This window comes from Zootoca vivipara, chromosome 3 (genome assembly GCF_965207765.1).
Source record: "Zootoca vivipara chromosome 3, rZooViv2.hap1.1, whole genome shotgun sequence".
NCBI classification, from domain to species: domain Eukaryota; kingdom Metazoa; phylum Chordata; class Lepidosauria; order Squamata; family Lacertidae; genus Zootoca; species Zootoca vivipara.
The window spans coordinates 111464631-111488128 of NC_142586.1; the positions used below are offsets into that span (position 1 = coordinate 111464631).

Sequence of the window (23498 nt, forward strand, 5' to 3'; positions counted from 1 at the left end):
GTTTCCAACTTTCCTGCAGAACCTCCCATCTTCAGTCTCATCACGTTGTGGTGGCAAGATTTTTACGTTTGGTTCCTATCGGCTTGGAGTCCACACAAAAGGTATGATTCTCATAAGACGACGCCTCAACCTGGGAAGTAGTTTGCCTTAAGCTACTAAAAGCTGCTAATTTTGATGGTTTTTTCTTCTTGCAGGTGCTGATATAGATGCTCTCTGTGTTGCCCCTAGACATGTGGAAAGGTCGGACTTCTTCCAGTTGTTCTTTGAGAAGCTAAAGCTCAAAGATGGCATCAGGAACTTAAGAGTAAGTACCAGTAAGTCTCTTGTCTTGCTTGGACGAGCCAGTGTGTGTAATATTTACTCATGTGCGTGCCGACCATTGAAAAGCATTGTGCTTGACATGATAATTGGGTGGTATGAGGCCGCCTTGTAGGGAATTGGAACATTGGTCCTTCTCTATGTCATACTGTTAGTGCATCTCATTCCAAATGTGGTCACTTAGATTACGTAAAAGCTGTCTTCATCTCTCCTTCCTACAGGCAGTAGAAGATGCATATGTACCAGTCATCAAGTTTGAATTTGATGGTATTGAGGTAAGAAATAATTACTTCCTCTTTCCTTCATAGAAATTAGTATTTATGGTGGTTTGGGGGCAAAACTAGATGATCCATGAACCAATGTGATTGCATTTCATGAGTGCTTTAGTTGGTTAAATGGATTGCAACTGATGGGAGGATAGCTGGCAAGTTAAATAATTCAATGTAGATGAGACACTGACTCACACTGGTCCAACGAGGACTAAGCATGCTCAGTGGAAGCATGATGCTGACTTTAGAAGGTTGGGGACTGGGAACCTGGAGGATAGGGGGGATGGAATGTGAAGACTAGGAGATGGAACAAAGCACTTTAATCATTACATTATACCTAATACAAAACACTGATCTTTAAATACAGAATGGAGAGATAAAATATGGGAGTATGCAGCTATGGCTAAATTAATAGATTTTGTTTTAAAGATATCTAGAATAAGGACAGAGACAGTGGTAAAGAGGCAAAAATATATTGATTGCAGTAAAAAATAACGAGGCTTTCCCCAAATAGAAACCTTGGATTTACAGTGCATGAATGGCTCAGTAGATGGGCTAAATGTTATCGATGTAGCAGTCACTAAAACCCTTGCTTTGGGGTCAGTATAGAAAGCTGGAAACCAATTCATAAATCTATCTCCAAAATTGTGGAATTTCATTAACTGAAATAGAGAAGGCCACTGCACATTGTCGAAGGCCTTCTCCACATCAAGAAACAAAAGTATTAATCCATGTTTATTACTTACCACATAATTCATAATACCTATAATTTTACAAATACTGTCTCATTTTCATTGCCCATATAAGTCTTGTCTGATCTGGACTGTTAATTTTGCTTATAATGTTGTTCAGACTTTATACCAATATTGCAATGAAAATTTTATAATTGGGTGATATGCAGTCACTGATGATCGGTCCTTGCCTTCCTTTAGAATCACCACTATATTGGTTTCTTTCCAGGTCCCCAGAATATATTTTTCTACCATTTCATTCATTGTCTTTTTCAATGGATTTTTAAATAAAACATCCATGTCAGCCCAACTGGGACCGGAGCCTTGTTTTCTTTCAACCCTTTAGTAACTTCCAATATTTCTTAATCTGTCTTAATTATTGCTCATCTTCCATTAGACAGACTCGTTAATTTTGTTTTAGGTAAGAATTGTCCTATTTTATCTCCATGTGGCATTTTTGTTTTGTACAGCTTTGAATAGTAGCAAATTCTCACACTGTTTCCTTATCAGATATAGTCCAACCTGAAAGGGCAAGAGTTGTAGTCTGATAGAGCTGCTACCAAGCAGCCTCTCACCAAATGTAAACCAACTGTGAAAAAGACTATGAATTGAAAGTGGAGACAAGAGAAGTACCTTCCCCTGCTTATTTGTTTGCTTTATAAAATAAAAAACCTTAATAAAAAAACTATTTTTGTAAGTGGCTTTCACCATCCTTGCCACAGGAATCTGTGTGCTGGTAACCTCACCGTAATGGCTATGGGGCTCCGTGTGGAACAATTCAGTTGTTAATCCATCAGTTCATTAGTACTACATAACACTCACCCTGCGGGGATTGCAATTCAACACTCTGGTGCCAAATATAAGATGCTTGTATGCTGTTTACCTATAAAGCCTAATAATAATAATAATAATAATTAATAATTAATAATATATTTATACCCCGCCCATCTGGCTGGGTTTCCCCAGCCACTCTGGGCGGTTTACAACAGAATATTAAAATACAACAATCTATTAAACATTAAAAGCTTCCCTAAACAGGGCTGCCTTCAGATGTCTTCTAAAAGTCTGGTAGTTGTTTTTCTCTTTGACATCTGATGGGAGGGCGTTCCACAGGGCGGGTGCCCCTAAACAACTTGTGGCCTAAACACTTCAAGGAGTGCCTCACCAGGAAGGTCCCTTTTGATTGTTCTGCAGTTAAATTTGATCCCTTGTGGCAACCTGCTTTATTGGGTCCGCCTTGTCAACGGCTTAAAAATATTATGGAATGAAGAAAATTTAAAAATGCTCGGGGCAGTGTCTGTGGAACATGCTTGAAGGCATTTCCACCGCTCTAGCAAGCCAGGCCTATGTTCTTGATGTTTGGTGGCCAGCTGTTAAAGAGGTCACTTGCTGAGAGGCTACTTTCATTTCTTGCCTCCTTAGATCGATCTTGTCTTTGCGAGGCTGGCTGTGCCAATCTTGTCTGATAACCTGGATCTTCGGGACAACTCGCATCTGGGAAGCCTCGATATAAGGTGTATTCGGAGCTTAAATGGTAATGCGTACCTTTCCAGTTTTTCTTAATGGTGGCTGCTAAACACAGCTACTCAAGTAACTGGGTATTAAATGGCTGTGATCTGCCCAGTGGCATACTTGATAGGGGATTTTTGTAGCAGATTCATATGTGGCACACTATATTTTATGTTCTGCCTTTTCCTCCAAGAAGTTCAGGGAAGGATGCGCAGGCTGTCTCGCTGCCCAGTAGGTATGGAATAGACAGACTTTCTCAGTGACACAGTGAAGCTTAATAGCTGTGATGCTTTGAACCTGGGAATGGTTGCAGTTCCAAAAGCAGCCTGCCACGCAGCAGCGGATGTTTGCAATGCCCTCGGCAGGCAGAAGTAGCTGTGTGGTTCTTTGAATCCTGTCCGTAGCATGAGCCTGATAAGTCTAGTATTTCCACTTAGCTTTCTCAGTTCAAGCCATGTTGTGCGGGAGGACTTAACAGGCAAAATTAGAAGCCTGTTCTGCACCGTGTCTATTCAATCTGACTGCCTCTCAGTAGCCTGGTACCTTTGCCTGATTTAACGTAAAGGCTTAACGTTTGCCGGCAGGTTGCAGAGTCACTGATGAAATACTTCATTTAGTACCAGACAAGGAGAACTTCAGGCTGACGCTCAGAGCAATTAAACTGTGGGCAAAACGTAAGTACTTAATACATCAAATTTTGTGGTATCAGCCCCTAAGCTTAATAGTCCTTGAAATGGCTCTTTAGGCTAAGCCAAGTGAGCTTGTCGCCTCTGCACATTGCCTTCAGAATCTGCATAATGGCGATTACGTCTCCAATCCTGAGGACCGCTCTTTAAACGAGCTTGAATGCTGGTCTAATGGTGGCAGAGAAACACCTGGAAATGTGCTAGCTGCTCCTGATGAATACTTCTAACCAGTTTGGAATCTAGTGGCCAGGAAAGGAATCTTGCTTCCTTCCCTGCCCCCTCATTCGAAGTCATATCAGAGCCTCAAGAATTGCAGGTGTTTGGGGGCTGTCACCTAAAAGCTAGGGCGCCCTAACTAAGCACCAAGGCTCCTGCAGGGGTCAGGTGTTTCGACTCCAACCTGGCTTCCAGGTAACCTTGCTAGCTCCTAAATCTGGCCTAGGAATGTAGGCTTACCCCTTGAATCTTGGTTCCATGAAACTCTGTCTTCAGGTCTCCTGCTAACTTGGGAGATTTCCAAGTAATAAAAGGATCAGGCGAATTTGCGGAGGATGCACCTGTGTCAGGGGTGAGAAACTCGCCTTCCAGCTGTTGTTGAACTCCCCATCATCCCCAGACCGCATGGCCAATGGTCAGAAATCATGGGAGTTGTAGTTCAACGACATCTGGAGGATCACTGGTTCCTCACCCCTGGTCTGGAAGAATGGCTTATTGGCAATGGTATAGAGCAGGCGTCCCCAAACTGCGGCCCTCCAGATGTTTTGGCCTACAACTCCTATGATCCCTAGCTAAGAGGACCAGTGGTCAGGGATGATGGGAATTGTAGTCCAAAACATCTGGAAGGCCGAAGTTTGGGGATGCCTGGTATAGAGGCATAAGATTGTAGAGTTGGAAGGGAACCTGAGGGTCATCTAGTCCAACCCCCTGCAATGCAGGGATCTCAATTATCCATGACAGATGACCATCCAATCTCTGCTTAAAAACCTCCATGGAGGGAGAGTCCACCACCTTCCAAGACAGTCCGTTCCACGAATGTTCTTCCTGATGTTTAGTTGGAATCCCCTTTCTTGTAACTTGGATCCATTGTTTTGGGTCCTAGCCTCCAGAGCAGGTGAAAACAAGTTTGGTCCATGTGACAGTCCTTTAGATGAAACCGCTGTGGATTGAGGCAGTGAAGTCCTAGGAAGATCAGATACTGTGACGCACCAGGGAGAGGCCAGTTGCAACCTTCATAAGCACTCAGAGGCACCTGCCTGGGCCGTTTTAAGACATGGGGTGCTGAACTTGATGGCCCTTGGCCTGATCCATTCAGGCCCACCTTATATGCCAGTTTAGCAAATGGCGCATACAGGGCCAAATTTAGGTTGGATGAGGCCCTAAGGTACTGAAGGTAATGGGGCCCTTTATATGTCCAACTGTCCTTTGTCAACAACAAAGTGTCACCGTTTTTTGTGTTGGAATATATGCTATATGGTTATGGACCTCATAGGTATCTAAAGCCATTTGCACATGCAGAATGTAGGCACCCTATATATAGAAATGAGCAAACCAGTGATATTTTAGGGAGCAGGCTAGCAGGCAGGGCCCGTGACTTACATCATAGGAGCCTACACAACACAAAACACTGTTGCTGTACGTAGGTTTTATTTTATTTGTTTTTTTATCATATATTTTGGAAATGTACATCCAGGGGTTTTTTTTCCTTTATTTTTTTTTGCAGGGCCCCAAAGAGAGTGGGGCCCTAAGCTATAGCTTGTTTAGCTTATGCGTAAATCCGGCACTGGGTGCATAGAGGAATAGGGTTCCCTGCAAGAATACAAGCTCTTGTGCTTTCCTTCGTTTCAGTGAAGTGACAGCAATTGCTGGAGGGAGGGAGGCTGACTACTACCTCGCATCAATATCACAAGGGGAGAGAGCAAGTAATTTCTAAGTGAAGCTATATGTACCATTGTAGGCCTTTAAAAAAAGAAAAAGAAGGTTCACAAGTGGAACAGAGCACCAACCAGTATGTGGGTTTGACAGCCCATAATGTTCATCTGTTGTAAGTGCATTCTTAGACCGAGCTGAAGCTTGGATGCTCTTGAGGTTACCAGCTGCCTATCACCAGGTGACAAATGCACTCTTTTCAGCTGTCTCAATAAGAATAAAAATATTTATTTACTTATACCCTGCCCATTTGGCAGGGTTTCCCCAGCCACTCTGGGCGGCTTCAAACAAAAGATTAAAAATACATTAAAACATCAGTCATTGAAAACTTCCCTCAACAGGGCTGCCTTCAGATGTCTTCTAAAAGTCAGATAGTTGTTTTTTCTCTTTGACATCTGGTGGGAGGGCGTTCCACAGGGTGGGCGCCACCACCGAGAAGGCCCTCTGCCTGGTCCCCTGTATCCTCACTTCTCGCAGGGAGGGAACCGCCAGAAGGCCCTCAGCGCTGGACCTTAGTGTCCAGGCTGAACGATGGGGGTGGAGACGCTCTTTCAGGTATACTGGGCCGAGGTCATTTAGGGCTTTCAAGGTCAGCACTGACACTTTGAATCGTGCTCAGAAACGTACTGGGAGCCACTGTAGGTCTTTCAAGACTGCTGTTAAAAGCCCAAACAACATGAAAATTGGGTAGAGTGCAACATTATGACCAGAGTTCAAAGAAATTGCCGCATAGTAAAACATGGCTTCGGTACAGTTGTGCCATAAAATCCCCTATTGCAAAATGCATGCTGTTTCCGGCAACTTCTTTGCATGCATTTAACTCCTTTAAGGTGCACACTCCTCTTCTTCATGCAAGTTGTTGGGGAATCCTGAACCATGCCAAAGGTGCTGCTGCTGTTGCTGCTCCCGAGCTGGCCTGTCAAATGCTAGTCATTTGCTCCCCTTTCAGGGATGTGCAGATCAGCAGTGTGGAGTCACCTTGCATGTTTGCCTCTGACTTGCATGCAGCTGTTGTTGTGTACATCATTAGACCATTGCTGGGCAGGTTGCTGAGACCTCTGGGTTCAGGGTGGTATATAGAATCATAGAGTTGGAAGAGACCACAAGGGCCATCCAGTCCAACCCCCTGCCAAGCAGGAAACACCATCAAAGCATTCTTGACATATGCCTGTCAAGCCTCTGCTTAAAGACCTCCAAAAAAGGAGACTCCACCACACTCCTTGGTAGCAAATTCCACTGCCGAACAGCTCTTACTGTCAGGAAGTTCTTCCTAATGTTTAGGTGGAATCTTCTTTCTTGAAGTTTGAATCCATTGCTCCGTGTCCGCTTCTCTGGAGCAGCAGAAAACAATCTTTCTCCCTCCTCCATATGACATCCTTTCATATATTTGAACATGGCTATCATATCAGTAAATAAATTGGTATATAAATTCAGTAAATAATAATAATAATAATAATAATAATAATAATAATAATAATAATAATAATTAATAAGTAGGTAGAAGGGATTAACATATACGTAGCACACTCAAATTTTGATGGAAGGGCAATAGGCACCACAAGAGGGAGCTTTTTTGAAAGCAAAGCATGCATTTGATTCCAAATCGGAACTAAAATTACCGTTACAGTAAATACGAATTGCTGTAATTGCTTTTTCTAAGGCTCCTAGCCCCCTTTTCTTTTGATCTTGGCAGGAGAAGTGAATAGCTAAGCCCTTCCCCCCCCCTTCCTGAGAGTGCGAATTGGGCTTTCCCTCTCCCATATTTGGCTAAGGAAAACCAAGATTATATAGTTGCCCTGCTGCGTATTTAAGCTCTAGTTTGGCCCTCTGCTAACCTGAAGCTATCTGAAACGCTAGGGAAATCTGAAGTGACAAATGTCTGCCTTTTAGGGCGTGGGATTTATTCAAATATGCTGGGATTTCTTGGTGGTGTTTCTTGGGCCATGCTGGTGGCAAGGACGTGTCAGCTGTATCCGAATGCCTTGGCCTCAACGCTGGTTCATAAATTCTTCCTGGTTTTCTCCAGGTGGTAAGTATCTGGCCAGCCTTCACAATTCACAGATTGTACATGAACTACTAGATTATAACTAGGAAGAACACAGATCAGATCTCGGGCTGGCAAGATGTTGCCGCTCAGTTACGGCTGGCAAGTAAAGTAACCATAAAATTGCGCGTTTCGGAATGGGATGCCCTTGGAATCCACCCCAGAGACTTTTCAGTAACTTGCCTTCAGTAACTGCACCTTTCTGCTGCCATCAAAATGTTTTCCTGGCCAGGAATGACCCCTGAGTGTCTCCCCTGCTGTTTTGTTTAGAAGTGTGCTTTCAGATTCCGAGTTGTTGATATTGTGCATTGTCTTCTATGTCTTCAGGCACTAAAATCAACTCCCGGTTGGCCTTTCCCTTACCCTAGTACAGTGATGGCCAAACTCGGCCCTCTAGCTGTTTTGGGACTACAACTCCCATCATTCCTAGCTAACAGGACCAGTGGTCAGGGATGATGGGAATTGTAGTCCCAAAACAGTTGGAGGGCCAAGTTTGGCCATCACTTCCCTAGTAGGACAAGGGTGGCTTTTTATTGCAACAAAATTTATCAGTTGCTTCCTATATAAAGTGTCTTGAAGTAACACAATTGTCACTTGCAATAGGGCAAAAAAGATAAGAACAAGGAGTAGTTTTAAGTGTCATCGGCCCAGTATTGTGGAATACTCTGCCAATAAAGATTTATCAGGCACATTTTGCTTTTAACTTCTAAACACCTGCTGGAAACTTTCCTAATGCAGACGATTATAAATACATATTTCCACAATGGTTAATTGATGTCTGTTTTCAACTTTTAAATGATTTTACTGTATGGTTTTATGGTTTTTGTTGTAAACCGCTTCATTAATATTTTTTAAATGAAATGGTGGTCTGTACATATTTTTTTATAAATAAGACTATTCCTATGCCAAAGTACTAAAAGACTTAACACTACAGCAGGCTGCCTGAGAAAAAGAAGAATATATTCACCTGGTTGCCTAAACGTTGACAGATAAAAGAGAGTGCTTCTTCTCACAACATATAGTTAAAATTATGGAATTTGCTCCCAGGGGAGGTCTTGATAGCCACCAACTTGGATGGCTTCAAAAGTGGATTCGAGAAATTCACAGAGGACAAGGCTGTCACTGGGTACCACTAGCCCTGGTAGCTATTTTCTACCTCCACTGATGGAGAAATCATGCTTCTGAAAACCAGTTGCTGGGAATTGCAGGTGGGACAGAGTACTACTGGAGTCCTGTTCCGCTTGCAGGATTCCCACAGGCATCTGGTTGGCCACTGTGAGACGAGGGTGCTAGACTCGATGAGCCATTGACCTGATTCAGCAGGCTTGTCTTACGATAATGATAGCACCAGGCACACCCACCCTTCAGAGAGCATTTCCCAGCCAGGGAGCCACCACTGAAAAGGCCCATTGTGTTTTTGCTCTTTGTACCTCCCTTTGGAAGGAACACGCAGCAGTGGCCTATGGAGCAATTGGGAGCAGGTCCTATGGCTGTACTCGCCATGAACCATTTCGTCTTCCCACCCCTCCACCCCACCCACCCACCCCAGCTAACTTTACAGGGAAATGTGAATGCTTGAATTAAAGGGTGCTCACAGTTCTTTAGACTTCATTCAAACAGTGTGACACTTTGCCTAATTGGTGTTCCTATGTTGTAGAATAATACCACTCTTACAAAGGTATTTGCACTTTATACTTAAGATTTTCTGCATGTAATAAACAAGAAAACAAATTGTGCCCCCCCCCAATCTGACTGGGTTGCCCCAGCCACTCCGGGCAGCTTCCAACAAATACAAAAGTGTAATACAAGCATTGTTGTACTGCGGGTGTCTGCACCAATATGGGTAACTGACATGCAGATTTCTTTGTTTCGCTCACCTGCTCTCTTTTCAGGGAATGGCCCAATCCAGTCTTGTTGAAAGAGCCCGAAGAGAGCAACCTCAACTTGCCAGCCTGGGACCCCAGGGTTCGTAGAGCACATTGCCTTGAAAACCATCCTGTATCCCCCGGTGTCAGAGTGTTGCTGCTCTTTTAGTCGGGAGGGAAGGGAGGAGAACTGACCCATACTGAGCTCTCTTGATTCTCCACGACACCAGCAGCAGCTTTGACAAGCCTGCCACCTGACAAAGGTGTCCTTACCGAGAGGCATTGCATTCTATGGGACAACATAAATCTGCTTCACCCAGAGGCATAGTTGCTGAGGTTGGGGGAGAGATATTCCCATGCCTCTACGAAACAGGGAGCCGAGTGCAAAGTTCAGGAATAATATGCCCGCTTGGTTATAAATTCTGAGGCTATACACCTGTCTACCTTTTATAGGGTATCCAGCTAAAGGGATGGCCAACTCCCAAGAGACTGCGATCTACTCACAGAGTTAAAAACTGGTAGTGATCTACCCCCTTTTTTGGGAATTCAGGTCAAAGTTTTTGAGCTTTTTTTAGGAAGGAGGAAGGCCCATTTTGGGGGAGGGGGGTTGGGTCTAAGTTGTTGAGTTTTTTCAGGGACGAGGTAAAATTTTGAGCTTTTTTTAGGGGAGCCACAGTTGTTCAGCTTCTTTGTGGGGAGCCAGTGATCTACCAGTGATCTACCGCAGACGCCCAGTGATCTACCGGTAGATCATGGCCTACCTGTTGGACATGCCTCAGCTAAACCATTCCACTAGTGCAATGTTTTTAAGCAGCACAACAGAACTTCCCCCAAACACTTCCAAAATTGTTCCAGAGGGTTGGGGGAACCTTAAAATAGATTTGTGGGGAGAAGAGAAGATGGGGCAGTTCTATTATGTAGCTTAAACTGTTTTTAACATTCTGTAATACTGTATTTTCATATTAATGTGTCTTAATTGTTGTGACCTGCCCTGGAACCTTAGAGTGAAGTGCACATCATAAATGTTTGTGGTAGTAATAAGAATAATAAACCAATACCGTAGACCTGAAGTGTTGAGTTGGAGGGCATCTGTATTGTGTTATTAACTAACTAATTAATTCATTGAACCTGTCTACCGACCTTCACCCGAAAGATCACGGGGCGGTTCACAACGTAAAAGTACAAAATGAGAATCCAAACTACACAATAAAAACTACAACTTGTATTAGAAAATTTTGTAGTTTAACTCTAAGATTGAGGGCACAAGGAGAAGGGGACAACAGAGGACGAGATGGTTGGACAGTGTTATAGAAGCGACCAACATGAATTTGACAAAACTCCGGGAGGCAGTGGAAGACAGGAGTGCCTGGCGTGCTCTGGTCCATGGGGGTCATGAAGAGTTGGACACGACTAATCGACTAAACAACAACAGAATGGCATAACGGGATCAGATACACACATGGGAGATTAGGCTATCAGTGACTACTAGTCATTATGGCTATGAAAAAGCGCTGGTATGTTCTGAATGCCAGTTGCTGGAGATCATGGTTGGGGAGAGCACTGTTGCCCTTGTGTCTTGCTCAGAGCCTCTGCTTAGCCATCGTAATAACAGGATGCTGGACTAGATGGTGCCTTGGGGTCTGACCCAGCAAGGGTTCTTAACGTTCTTATAATCCTTCACCTGCCACAGGTAAATCCATCAGACAGGTATCACCTGATGCCCATCATCACCCCAGCATATCCACAACAGAACTCCACGTATAATGTGTCAACTTCAACCAGAGCGGTAATGGTAGAAGAATTCAAATACGGTAAGCCACCTTGATATATATTCCCAAATGGTGGGGTATAAACAACTGAACTTTTGAGCTGGCAGTGTTTGGTTCTCCCAAAAACCAAAGATGCAGACTGACGAGGGTCAAACTCCCTCAGGAGGTGGTGGACTCTCCTTTGAGGTTTTTAAGCAGAGGTTGGATGGCCATCTGCCATGGATGCTTTAGCTGAGGTTCCTGCATTGCAGGGGGTTGGACTAGAGGACCTTTGGGGCTCCCTTCCAATGCTACAATTCTATGATTCTATGATAGCGGAAACAGAAGGGGGAGTTGGGAGAGGGAAGGGCACTGTCTAGATGAGGATACTGATGGCCAAGAGAGATGTATCTGGTTCTTGATTAGATGAGACTCGATATGTGTCTCTATGGTTTGTGACTTTCCCCCTTTGTCTCAGTGCTATGAGCTGAACCAAGTAGCCTTTGACTTCCCTTTTCAGACTTGCGCTCCCTAGTCCCAGTTCTGTGAAGGCACCCCAAGGCTACCCAACTCAGAAGATCTGCAAAGAGCTTTATAACAAAGCACATACATCGTGGTTTTGTGTCTTTACAGGTCTTGTGGTTACAGACGAGATTCTTCAAGGAAAATCAGACTGGTCAAAGCTGCTTGAGCCGTCCAACTTCTTTCAAAAGTACAAGTATGTGAGAGTATCTGGGCTTTCAAAGCCCCTATTTTAGCCGTTGTAGCCGACAGTGCTCCCAAGGCAGCTTAACAAAAGTTTAAAAAGGATGCTAAGATCAGAATAACAATAATCTCCCAGCAAGAGCAGTTAAAAGAGCACATTTCTGAGCACGATTCAAAGTGCTGGTGCTGACCTTGAAATCCCTAAATGGCCTCGGCCCAGTATACTTGAAGGAGCGTCTCCACCCCCATCGTCCAGCCCGGACACTGAGGTCCAGCTCCAAGGGCCTTCTGGCAGTTCCCTCCCTGCAAGAAGTGAGGTTACAGGGAACCAGGCAGAGGGCCTTCTCGGTAGTGGCGCCTGCCCTGTGGAACGCCCTCCCACCAGATGTCAAAGAGATGAACAACTATATGACTTTTAGAAGACATCCGAAGGCAGCCCTGTTGAGGGAAGTTTTCAATGACTGATGTTTTAATGTATTTTTAATCTTTTGTTTGAAGCCACCCAGAGTGGCTGGGGAAACCCGACCGGATGGGCAGGGTACAAATAAATTATTATTATTATTATTATTATTTATTAAAAATTCTTCTGTGAAGAAAGAACAAGCTCGTTACCAGGCTGCCCTCCCTAGGGAAAGCTGTTTCAGCGGCAAGGAACCAGACCAAAGATTCCTTGTTTCTGGTAGTCACCCACCTACCTCTGATGATGGAGGGCCTTAGAGGGAGGCCTTGATATGTACTCTGGCAGGTTCATGCTGGAGGATGTGATCCTTTAGGTAAAGGTAAAGGGGCCCCTGACCATCAGGTCCAGTCGTGTCCGACTCTGGGGTTGCGGTGCTCATCTCGCTCTATAGGCCGAGGGAGCCAGCGTTTGTCTGCAGACAGCTTCCAGGTCATGTGGCCAGCATGACAAAGCTGGTTCTGGCGAACCAGAGCAGCGCACGGAAACACCGTTTACCTTCCCACCGGAGCGGTCCCTATTTATCTACTTGCACTTTGATGTGCTTTCGAACTGCTAGGTTGGCAGGAGCTGGGACCGAGCAACGGGATCCTTTAGGTACCCAGGTCCCAAGCCGCTTAGGGCGTTAAAGATTTAAACTGGCACTTAAAATTGTGCTCAAATGGACTGGGAGCCGATGAAGTCATACCAGAACTGAGATATGTATGTCCAGCCCTAATTACCAATCTTATTCTGCTGAAATGAAAGAAACTCCGTAATCCCACAGCCATTCTTCTTATGAAGCTTCCCCTTGGTAGACACTTCAAACTCTTCTTAAGCATTAAATTGATCCAAGCAACTGGGCCAGAAGTGGGAAGAGATGTTGACCTGCAAGGCATTGGAAATATGTGGGGATAGGCTTCTCCTTGCAGAAGAAATGGTAGAAAGGCTGAAGAGGACATGAAAGTTGTCTAGCGCTTTGGAAAGGCCTTTTATTATAATGGTTGAAAAATGGTCACATTGGCATTGCTATACGTTTCCAGGCATTACATTGTGTTGACTGCCAGTTCCTCAACTGAAGAGCACCATTTGGAATGGTAAGTCATTGTAAAGTCTGGACGTTAGATTTTCACTGTGGGGATAATATGATTTGGGGAGGGGGGTGAACAGGGGGAATAGGCTGGAGACCTGCCCTCACAGCCAGAGCTCCTTACCCTAGAATGGCAGGATGTTTGATGTCCATGCTGATAACTTGCATTCAAGTGCTCAGCTCAGAGTAGAATACACAGAGTAGAATACACAGGCCTGCAGTCTTTATGGCGCTTTCAAGCAAAACAAAAACCTCACTACTGTTTGGTTTATTATTGGGGTTGCTTTGAACACACTTTGATGTTTTTATTTCTAAGTTGTCTTGAGTATGAGAGTTGGGGCACGCCAGCTTAAATAAATGAAACAATACAGGCACTACCACACGCATCACACTGAACCCAGAAGCGGTCCGAAAACATTACAAAAAGGAGCAGGGTGGGGTGATTGCAGGCTTTTTCAGATACATGCGATGTAACTTTGGTGTGTTGCAGTACACCCATTGGACCACGTGGTGGCACCCTTCAGTGGGTGGTTAGAAGTAAATCAGGCAGCCTTCAGTAAAACAGTTAATTGAAACTTCCTTCTGCATTTTTCTCGTGTTTTTGTTTTTAGGGTCGGCCTGGTAGAATCGAAAATCCGCGTGCTTGTTGGAAACATGGAACGGAATGAATGTATTGCAATCGCCCAAGTAAATCCGCAGTCCTTCCAAGGGAGTAAAGAAAAATTCAAAGAGTGAGTTGATGCTTCAATTGGCCACTTGAGCCCGTGGAAATGCGGAGGCATTAGGGTGTAAACTTCATGTTGTGATAACAAGAATATATTCCATTGAGGAGTCCTTGGAAGGGAATTTTTCAGGGAAAGATTAGCCAATATGAAGGTGGATGCTTAGCCTTCGTGTGCCAGGAAATTCCCCATTGCCTACTGTTCCTTCCCTGCAGCCTGGCTTTTCCTGAGCCAGAAAGGAGGTGGGGGACAGTTAACTACTGCCTAGGGAATGCATTTTGCAGACCTACTTGGCAGGTGGAGCAAGACTTGAGTATCTGCCAGCTGATTCTCACGCCTGTAAGTGCCCTGTCCCTGCATTAGGGCAACAAGAGAAGCATAGCGGTTCAGAGCCTTGCAGTGTAGCCTGGCCCTTTCTTGTGTGACACCTGGAGCTCTCTGCCCTGCCTCAGTATAACTTAAGCGTCATGCTGGTTTTCCTTGGCAATCCCTGCATTGCTTCAACTTTGCGGACATCTCGCCAGTCCTTTCAGTTCATATGCTGTCCTGGAACTTTCCCTTCAGGAGCGACTTTGTGTCTGTATGGTTTCTGGGGATACTTTTTAAGAAAGCGGAGAATGCCGAGAGTGTCTGCGTTGACTTAACCTACGATATCCAGTCGTTCACGGACACAGGTAAACCCCTTCTCTTCTTGGTGAAAGCCCTGCCTCTGAGCGGGCTAAGGTTGCTTGCCTGTTTCCCAAAGGGTTGCCTAACTTCAGTATAAATTAGTGCCTATACTAATTCTTCAGTTACTATACTATACTATACTATACTATACTATACTATACTATACTATACTATACTATAAACTGAAGAATCAAGTTCTGCTGAGAGTTGGAAGCTTCTCTCTCTCTCTCTCTCTCTGTGTGTGTGTGTGTGTGTGTGTGTGTTGAACTCGACAAGCCTTCTGACGAGGTTATGTGCTAGTCCTGTGAAATATGAGAAGGAAGCATTGCTTGCTAACCATCCAGCAACTCTGTTTGCAACATAACAGTATAATCCACTGTGCTCAGAAAGAAACTTGTATTTCTTTGTCTCATTTGAAAGAAAAGGCCCTAGAGCAGGGTTAGCCAACATGGTGCCCTCCAAATGTTGTAAATTACAACACTTGTTGTCCCAGATCAAAGGGAATACTGGCTGGGGTTGATGGGAATTAGAAGCCAGAGGACACCACCTTGGCTAATCTAGTGCTGGAGACTCGCTCATTCTTTAATGCCACCCACATGATACGTCCGCTTCATGTTGCGTCTTTTCAGGTTACGGACATGCCGCACCTGGAAGTCTCGGAACGGGTTACTTCCGGGTTCGGTGCGTCCGTAACCTGCGTGCATGCGCAGAAGTGCCGCATTGCGTCACGCACGTGCGCAGATGCGGCGCTTCATGTTGCAGCCTTTTCATGTTGTGAACGGGCCACCGGAACGGATCCCGTTCACAACATTAGGTACCACTATATATTGTTCCTCTGCAACCTGGTTTAATTCCTTGATTGCAGGTATTCTCCCTTAGCCCATTAAATAACATGCAATCAGTTCTGTTTACACTGAACGTGGCAAATCCGCTCTTGGAAGCACTGGAATACCTGAGGGTGGCAGGAGGGTCAGTGCTTAGCATGGTGGGAGCTTCTCAAAATACACCGTGCTCTGCTTAAAGCTTTCACTCCTGGCTTCCAATGCTGCTACTGCTGGAACTTGCTGGGATTCTGTGTGATGCCTTAACATTATAAGCAACTACCCAAGCTGTGCTTCAATGGAGAACTGAACAGTTCTTCCCCACTCTCTGAAGTTTCCAGGGCCACACTGGGCTCTCTTATTTTGACTTCCAATATACCCCTTACCTTCCAAGTCCCGGACTGCAGAATCCGGGACCGGCAGCCGTGTGACACCAGAAGTTGCGTCGACATAACTTCTGGTGTCGCTTTGCCCTTCTATGGGCACCAAAAATGGCTGCCGCCGGCTTCGAAAGTTGCTTCTACGCATGTCAGGAAGTGCGTCAGCACAACTTCCAGTGTCACTCCGCCCATCTATGGGCACCAAAAATGGTCGCCGACGACACCGAAAGTCATGTCTATGCACTTCCGGACATGCATAGGTGCGACTTTTGAAGCCGGCGGCGGCCATTTTTGGTGCCCATAGAAGGGCAAATAAGAAAGAAAAAAAATGGCCGCCGGCAGGAGAAAATAACGGAGAAAAACGGGAGACGAAGTGATACGGGGGGCCACCAGGAAAAGGTAAGTAAAAACGGGGGTTTCCCGGGGAAAACGGGGTACTTGGCAGCTATGATATACCCTAGTGAGCAGTCACAGTCCCCACCCTCCCAATAAAGCGTCGTCTGTGCTGCTTCTCTCCCTTAGCCCTCAGCTCCTGCTGTCGGGTTTAAAAGGCAGTGGTGCCCCTTGAGAGCTATTAGAACAGCTTGGTAGCAAAACAACCAGGGTATACAGGGTGCACCTGTTCTGTAAGCCCCACAGTGTACGTCTCTGTGAATGGACTGTGAATGGAGGAGGCTGTTGCTGCAGCAGAATAAGCAGCAGCTCACTTTGCTGTGTAGGTTTCCTTGAGCTGCTTGACCTTCTTTCTTTGGCCTTAAGTTTATAGGCAGGCAAATAATATCAGCCTGTTGAAAGAAGGCATGAAGATCGAAGCTACTCACGTGAGGAAGAAACAGCTCCACTATTACTTGCCTGCAGACGTCTTGCAGAAGAGAAAAAAGGTGAGCCCAAATTCTGGACTTTCTGTTTTATTTTATTTTTTAAACAAACCCTTTAGTTGTAGATCTGTGAACTTAAGCCAGTTTTTCTTAACAGAGTATGCCAGACATAGGCCAACACATTGGTGGACCTTTGTTGAGAAACACACCTGTGGATGACGGCTACTTGGGAAGATACAGGGATGTAGGCGTTGGGACACAATCCAGGGCTCTTCCCCCTTTCAGCAGCATGGCAAAACCCAACAGCAGTTCTTCAAAAGAAGCAGAAAGGTGGGCATTGTCTTAACACATTCTGTGTTGCTGCATCGATGTTCCGTTGCGTCAGAAGCGGCTTAGTCCTGCTGGCCACATGACCTGGAAAGCTGTCTGTGGACAAACACTGGCTCCCTCGGCCTGAAAGCGAGATGAGCACTGCACCCCATAGTCACCTTTGACTGGACTTAAACCACCCAGGGGTCTTTTGCCTTTACCTTTTTTTAAAAAAAAAAATGTCAATGCTTGTACCATTTTCAAAGCCTCACTGATGTTTTAAGACCCAGGAATTCTCAGCCACTTGCATCTGGCAAAGAGGACTTGAGCCCATGAAAGCTTGTGCTATATTTGCTAGTCTTTAAGGTGCCATGAGACTATGGGGAGGGCATTGTTGCAAGAGACTCCTGCAGCCGCTCCTGCATTTGATAATGCCTGGTGCTGGGACCATCAATTTTGAGTTCATTTCCCCAAGGCCAAATTCTCCCTATTGTTACACACAAACGGTAGCAGGATTCCAGGCACTCACCCAGGGTCTTGTTTCCGTTATGAATTCAGGTTGGTTCATGGCGGACACGCAGATCAGCTTTGGAGATTCTGTAGCTCTGTGTGTTTGAGCCATGTTGGGTTATTCTACCGCTGTAAAGACTCTGGTCTTTGCTGCCTTTTAAATCTGCCTCCACTGTCAGAGGCAAGATGCCTTTGAATACCGGTTGCTTGCAATCTCAGGTGTGGAGAGCGCTGTTCCATTCAGTTCCTGATTGGCAGGCTTCCCCGAGGCATCGCTTTGACTAGTGCGCCGCTTTAGCCTGATCCTTTGGCCTGATCCAGCAGCCTCTTATGTTCTTAAATCTGCTTAATGTTAACTTGCTGAACTGACTCACAGCAAAATCTTTTGTCTCTATTTATTTGAACAGAAGTGGTTTTTATGGTGACGTTGTGCAAGACCTATAGAGCCTAACACATGTCAAGACGTGTTCCTTACCTAGGCAATTATCCTTACCCTTATTCCTGCTTTACACAGGAATGCTGTCTTTCAAAGTACCACCATCTATACTAACAGAGAGAAGCCACTGAACGTCCTTCAGCCTTTGATGCCTTCTCAAGGTTTGTCCATTCCGGTAGTTGGTCCACATACTATGCCTAAAATCTGAAAAAATCATCTATTCTTTCTGGCACCTGTCTGTCTCAAGAGACAATGGAGTGTGCCTCCAGGGGTGGAATCAAACCTCTGGAGAATTACAGCACCCACTGTGGCTGCAGAGCCCAGCAACTCGTAACTGCAGCCTCCCGTGTCGTTTTCGCTACTATCCTTCATCCATTAAGATCCCAGTTTGGTTTGCAAAATATAGTTTAAACAATACATTCATTTTTAAAAATTAAATTAAATTAAATTAAAGCATTCAGTTGTATTAAAAGCATATATTCGAACCATAACTGTACTGTGGCAGAAGAAGGCATTGGCGAGAGTTCTCTGTTGGGAATCTATAAGTTAAAAAGTTTTAAAGATTCTTCTTTTTTGCAGAGCCGGATTCCACAGTTGCAGACAACATGGCTGCACCTCCTCCAAGCACCTACAGTATCTCCAAGGCTGTAGAGCAAAATGTGGCTCCCACAACTGCTCATAACCAACGGCAGCATCTGGACGGACTGGCTTCTGCAAGCGTGAAAAACATATCCGTGAACAAGAGAGGTCACGCACCTGCCTTGCAAGATGGGTTCAAACGACTGAAAGATGTAGAAAGGGCAAGTACCCCTCCAGAACAAGGGCTGGTCAGAGTGGCCTGATGCTACATGACAGATGTTGAAACAATGCCTAGGATTGCAACCTCAAACAGACGGAAGCATGCACAGGGATAGGGAGGAAAGGATCCTGACTTCTGAATACTCAACTTCTGAATACTCAGATTTCGCAGAGGCCACTAACAGATTTTTTTTACAGCATAAGTAACACAACTTGCCTGAAGGGCTCCAGAAGAAGATTTTAACAGGACTTGTGTTTGCTGCCTTGAAGGAACCTCCAACCTTTTCCACTTTTGTGTAGTAGCTGTAGAGCCGAAAGGACCGGATCAAATGTCAGCTGAGCAGCACTGGATGGATATAGGCAGAAACACTTTCTATTATAGCTGTGATAAGTCTCAGGAATGCAGTAAAAGGCTATTTCACATGGCTTCCAGACAGATTTCACCTGAACGGTGTCTCCAAATCCTTCATTGTTGCTTTGAGGCTGCAGTCTTGTTGTCGTTTAGTCGTTCCCGACTCTTCGTGACCCCATGGACCATAGCTGCAGTCTTAAAACCCATTTAATCCAAAGTCCACTCCTATTCCTTCGGAGTGGGCATGCTTTGTTTTGTGCTTCAAGATTTTGAAGTTGCATGTGGGGGGATAGTAATTGCACAATGTTATAGACTTACCTGCTTCTGGCTGTAATTCACTGTTCATTGTCTTTAAATACTGACTAGCTTCTTCTTCTTCTGGTCCCTTTAGCGCAGCCTCGGAGACACCACACTGGTTCCAACTTCTGGCACATTAAGATCACAGGTACTGTATGAGCCCCCTTAGTTTTAAAAGAAGAACCAGAAATGGAGCTTTAGTTCCTATGTCCTAAAGGCCTTAAATATTTACTTGATATCCAATATTTACTTGACTTCCTAGTTCTAGACTAGGGGTTAAATTCATGGGGTTAAATCAGTGTTAAAAGACCCTGATAATGAAATCTGAAAACCGTAACACTCAGCTATGTTACTTTAGAAGAAGAATAGAAGCTGAGCATTGGAAAGCGAAAGACACAGCAGCACAGGATCAGTGCCGCAGTCCACAGATGTGTCTTTTGTACCTGAACTCTTGGGTGCTCAGCTTCACACATCCGTTTTCCGTTTTCCTTTTGCAGCGGCTTTCCAGTAAAGAGTTACCAGATTCATCCTCTCCAATTCCAGCAAGCGGAGTTCGTGTTGTTAAAAACTCCATCAGGCTGACGCTCAACCGATAGCAGGCGCCTCGTCGGGCAATGTTAAGTGCAATGTGTTTTTAATGGCTGCTCTTATTATTATTTCGTTTCACATGTCATTCTAAAAGCATATTACTTGGGCTGTAACAGTTGGTCTTACTTGGAAAAAATATTGTAAGCAACTGAAAAGGTGCCCAGATTCAGTAACACCCATATGTGTGTTTGTGTATGTCACTCTTGCACGGGTTTATAGCTGCCCTGGGTGTTGGAGATCCTAAATCTCTTAAATCTCTCTTCTCAAGAGGCCTCTTTAAAATGCCCTAATAGGATGTGTGTCTTGAACTATAACACAGCCTGATTTTCGAAATATTCTTTACCTTATATGCAGGCTTAACTAATGGATTAAGCTACCAAAACGCGCATATATTATTTGACCAGGTTGCAGACCGCTATTGTTTCTTAAGAGAAAATGCCCAAAGCATTTTCACACTTAAAATACACAGTACAATCCTGAAATCGACACGCACAAAACTTAACCAGCTGCCAATCAGCAGCACCATAAAACAGCAATGTATTTAAAAGGTGTCTTAGTTATTCCATCCATGCGGGCGACACCTAAAGCAGGGGTGGGGAGCTGTGGGGCGAGGGCAGCTGCGAGGCCCTCCCCATCTGGGTTACAGCCTCATCTCCTTGGCTTTCCTCGTACCGGCCCAGCAATGACACTGTGTTTAAAAGCTTCCATCTGCTCCAACGGACACTGTTTTAAAGCCTAAGTACTGGATGAGGGACAGATTTTCCAGGGAGATGAGGTTGCAGCTGGATTGACCTCCCCCTAAAAGATCACACACCCCTGACATTGCACAGCAGTTAGGCTTAAAAACCAGCATTGCTGGTTGATTTTGAGCTGAATTGCTGTGCAGGGTAAAGAAGCTAGGGAGGAGGGGGCAGTGCCGGATTTACGTACAAGCTAAGCAAGCTATAGCTTAGGGCTCCACTCTCTTGGGGGCCCAAAAAAAATTTAAAGGAAAAAAATGATGCACATTTCCAAAATATAAGATAAAAAAGCAAGTAAAGCAAAACCTACAGACAGCAACAGTGTTTTGTGCTGTATAGGCTCCTATGATGTAAGCAATGGACCCTACCTGCTGGTCTGCTCCCGAAAATATCACTGGTTTGTTCATTTCTATATATAGGGTGCCTACGTTTTGCATGGACTGGTTGCAGGGCAACATGTAGCATGCAGTTGCAGACTGCAGAGCAGCACAGTTGAATGTAGGTCAAGGTGTTGTACCTGTTATCTAATACTAAAGAGTGCTTGTAGACTGATGGTTAGGCAGCATAGGCTAAGGGTATGAGTCTTATGCCTACTGATTGATTTCATGTAATACACAATTTATTCATTTCGATGGCTTTAGATACCTATTAGGTCTGTAAATTACCATATATATTCAACACATAAAACAGTGACAATTTGTTGCTGACAAAGGACAGCTGGACATATAAAGGGCCCCATTACCTTCAGTAGCTTAGGGCCTCATCAGACCTAAATCCGGCCCTGGGAGGGGGGGGGAGAGAAAGGAGGGAAGAGAGTGGAAGAGGTGTGTGTGTGTGTGTGTGTGTGTGTGTGTGAGCAGAAGTGTGTGTGCGTTTGGTGGCTCCTGTTCCAGCCTCTGCTGGCAGATTCCCCACCCTGCCTTGAGATGGGAGGGAGGGGGAAATGTGCCCTGTCCCTTATTTAAAGCAGGAAGATAGGGCCACAGCTAAACGGTGGTACCCTTCCAGCTAAGATCTCAGTTGGGAAAGTCCTCTGCCTGACATCATGGATAGCTACCACACAGGTAAGTGGAGTGTAGCCGAGTACTGAGCTCAATGGATTGCGCAATGCAATGCAATGCACCTTGTCTTTGTTTAAACTGATTTAATCTTCTGCAAATTTCACTCTGCAGGTGCTGCACCATCTGAACTGTTGCCAAGATATTCCAAGATGCTATTGCCCAAAATCCACGGCCCTGCGTGCCTGTGATTTGGATATTTGTTCCCTTGTTCACTGTGCGGACGCATAGCTTCATTTTAAGTCTCGTGTTGTCTTGAGTGGGAAACGTCTTTTGTTATAAAAATCCAAAAAAAAAATGTATTGTGCATATTTTTCCTAAAAGGGGTGTCATGCAGACAGCTTGGCTATGGTGGACTTCCACTGGTTTATCACAGCAGCACAGGCAGTCTGAATCTCTCCCCTTAAAACATATTCTTTACACAGCTGGCAGCTCTAATCAGGAAACCCACGAGCAATTTTAGCGGCGTGGAAAGGTGGAGACCGCTCCACTAAACTGATAGATTTCATGAATTAGGTGATTCTTGTGAAATTGGCCTGAATAATTTTACGCACTGGAGAATCTCTGTGTGCCAAGGGTGCTTCTCCTTTTAAAAGGCAAACTTGTAGAATTAGGCACCTATACCTATGCACACGGAGGCCCACAAAACGAAATCCTAGGACACAATCCACCCATAGTTTAAGAACATAATTGCTCCGTGGATCGTAATGAGAGTTGAGCATAGCTTTCTCTCACTACTCATCTTCCCTGTCCTATTTGAAATCCATGAGAGTTAAATGTGATTCAGTTTTAATTGGATTGCACTCTGGGTTTTTTTAAAAAATAAAAAATAAAATAAAAATTCAAGCAAAAACTTAAATCTGCCACAATACTGAATTGTCTAGAATAATTTCTGACACTGAAACTTTGGAACTGTCTGAAGGCTTCGCTGTATGGCCTTAACACAAGTAATTTGGATTGTGAGTTTTATTGGCTGAAATCTCAAAACTATTGCTCATATCTTGTCCAGTTTACCGGTATATTAAAATTCCTGGCCTGCCTTTTTTAGTTTACCCATTTTCTGTCAACTGTGACTATGAATGCAGGCAGGGCTGGAATACTGAGTTTTACTGAAGTCTGGACAACGTACTATTATGAATAATTTGCCTAGAATCAACACTGCCCAATTTAACACCACTGCACTCGTGTTGCCAAACTATCTCCCAAAATTTGCTCTCCACCCTCAAATCAATCTCCAGAAGTGTTAGGAACAAATACTGTTTACAAATCTTAAATTATGTGTTGTCTTGTGTTTTTTGTAATGAGGAGGGGAAAAAAGATAATGTATATTCAGAGTATTTTTGTATGTATTGTAAAATATCATCTTTTCAAAGAAGAATTTAAAAAACTCTAGTCTCTCATCTGCTTTATTTGTGTGTGGCCAGAGACCCAATTACACTTTGACCTAGTTAAAATGCCGACCACCTGGTAACTTCCCCCTAAACTGTCATTCTGATGCAATTCCTATTTCTCATTTCAATCAGGAGTATAGAAACCTCCTCCCCACTTAGAATGCTAGTGAAGTTGCTGTTTCACAAGATTGATTCCCTGCATGGATAAATGCACACATGTGCTATGTGCTAAGAGCTGGTGTAAGAGAGTGTCTCAGGGATGCAGCAGCCTTTGAATAAAAT

At 44.6% G+C, this 23498-nt stretch overlaps 1 protein-coding gene across 1 annotated transcript in view; it reads left to right on the forward strand.

The window, feature by feature from the left end:
- The window catches only part of PAPOLG (poly(A) polymerase gamma), a 128745-nt gene extending 105551 nt beyond the window's left edge, over nt 1–23194 (forward strand). The window contains exons 5-23 of the mRNA XM_088665452.1: nt 20–101; nt 195–304; nt 540–593; nt 2741–2852; nt 3412–3501; nt 7330–7468; nt 9376–9448; nt 11039–11159; nt 11730–11814; nt 13281–13334; nt 13939–14058; nt 14614–14723; nt 16679–16800; nt 16895–17067; nt 18071–18153; nt 18572–18792; nt 19534–19587; nt 19937–20055; nt 21940–23194. Of these exons, the coding sequence (XP_088521578.1) occupies nt 20–101; nt 195–304; nt 540–593; nt 2741–2852; nt 3412–3501; nt 7330–7468; nt 9376–9448; nt 11039–11159; nt 11730–11814; nt 13281–13334; nt 13939–14058; nt 14614–14723; nt 16679–16800; nt 16895–17067; nt 18071–18153; nt 18572–18792; nt 19534–19587; nt 19937–20035 (1902 nt within the window). The 3' untranslated portion in view covers nt 20036–20055; nt 21940–23194. The remainder of the gene's footprint in view (nt 1–19; nt 102–194; nt 305–539; nt 594–2740; nt 2853–3411; nt 3502–7329; nt 7469–9375; nt 9449–11038; nt 11160–11729; nt 11815–13280; nt 13335–13938; nt 14059–14613; nt 14724–16678; nt 16801–16894; nt 17068–18070; nt 18154–18571; nt 18793–19533; nt 19588–19936; nt 20056–21939) is intronic.
- The last annotated feature ends 304 nt before the right edge of the window (nt 23195–23498 follow it).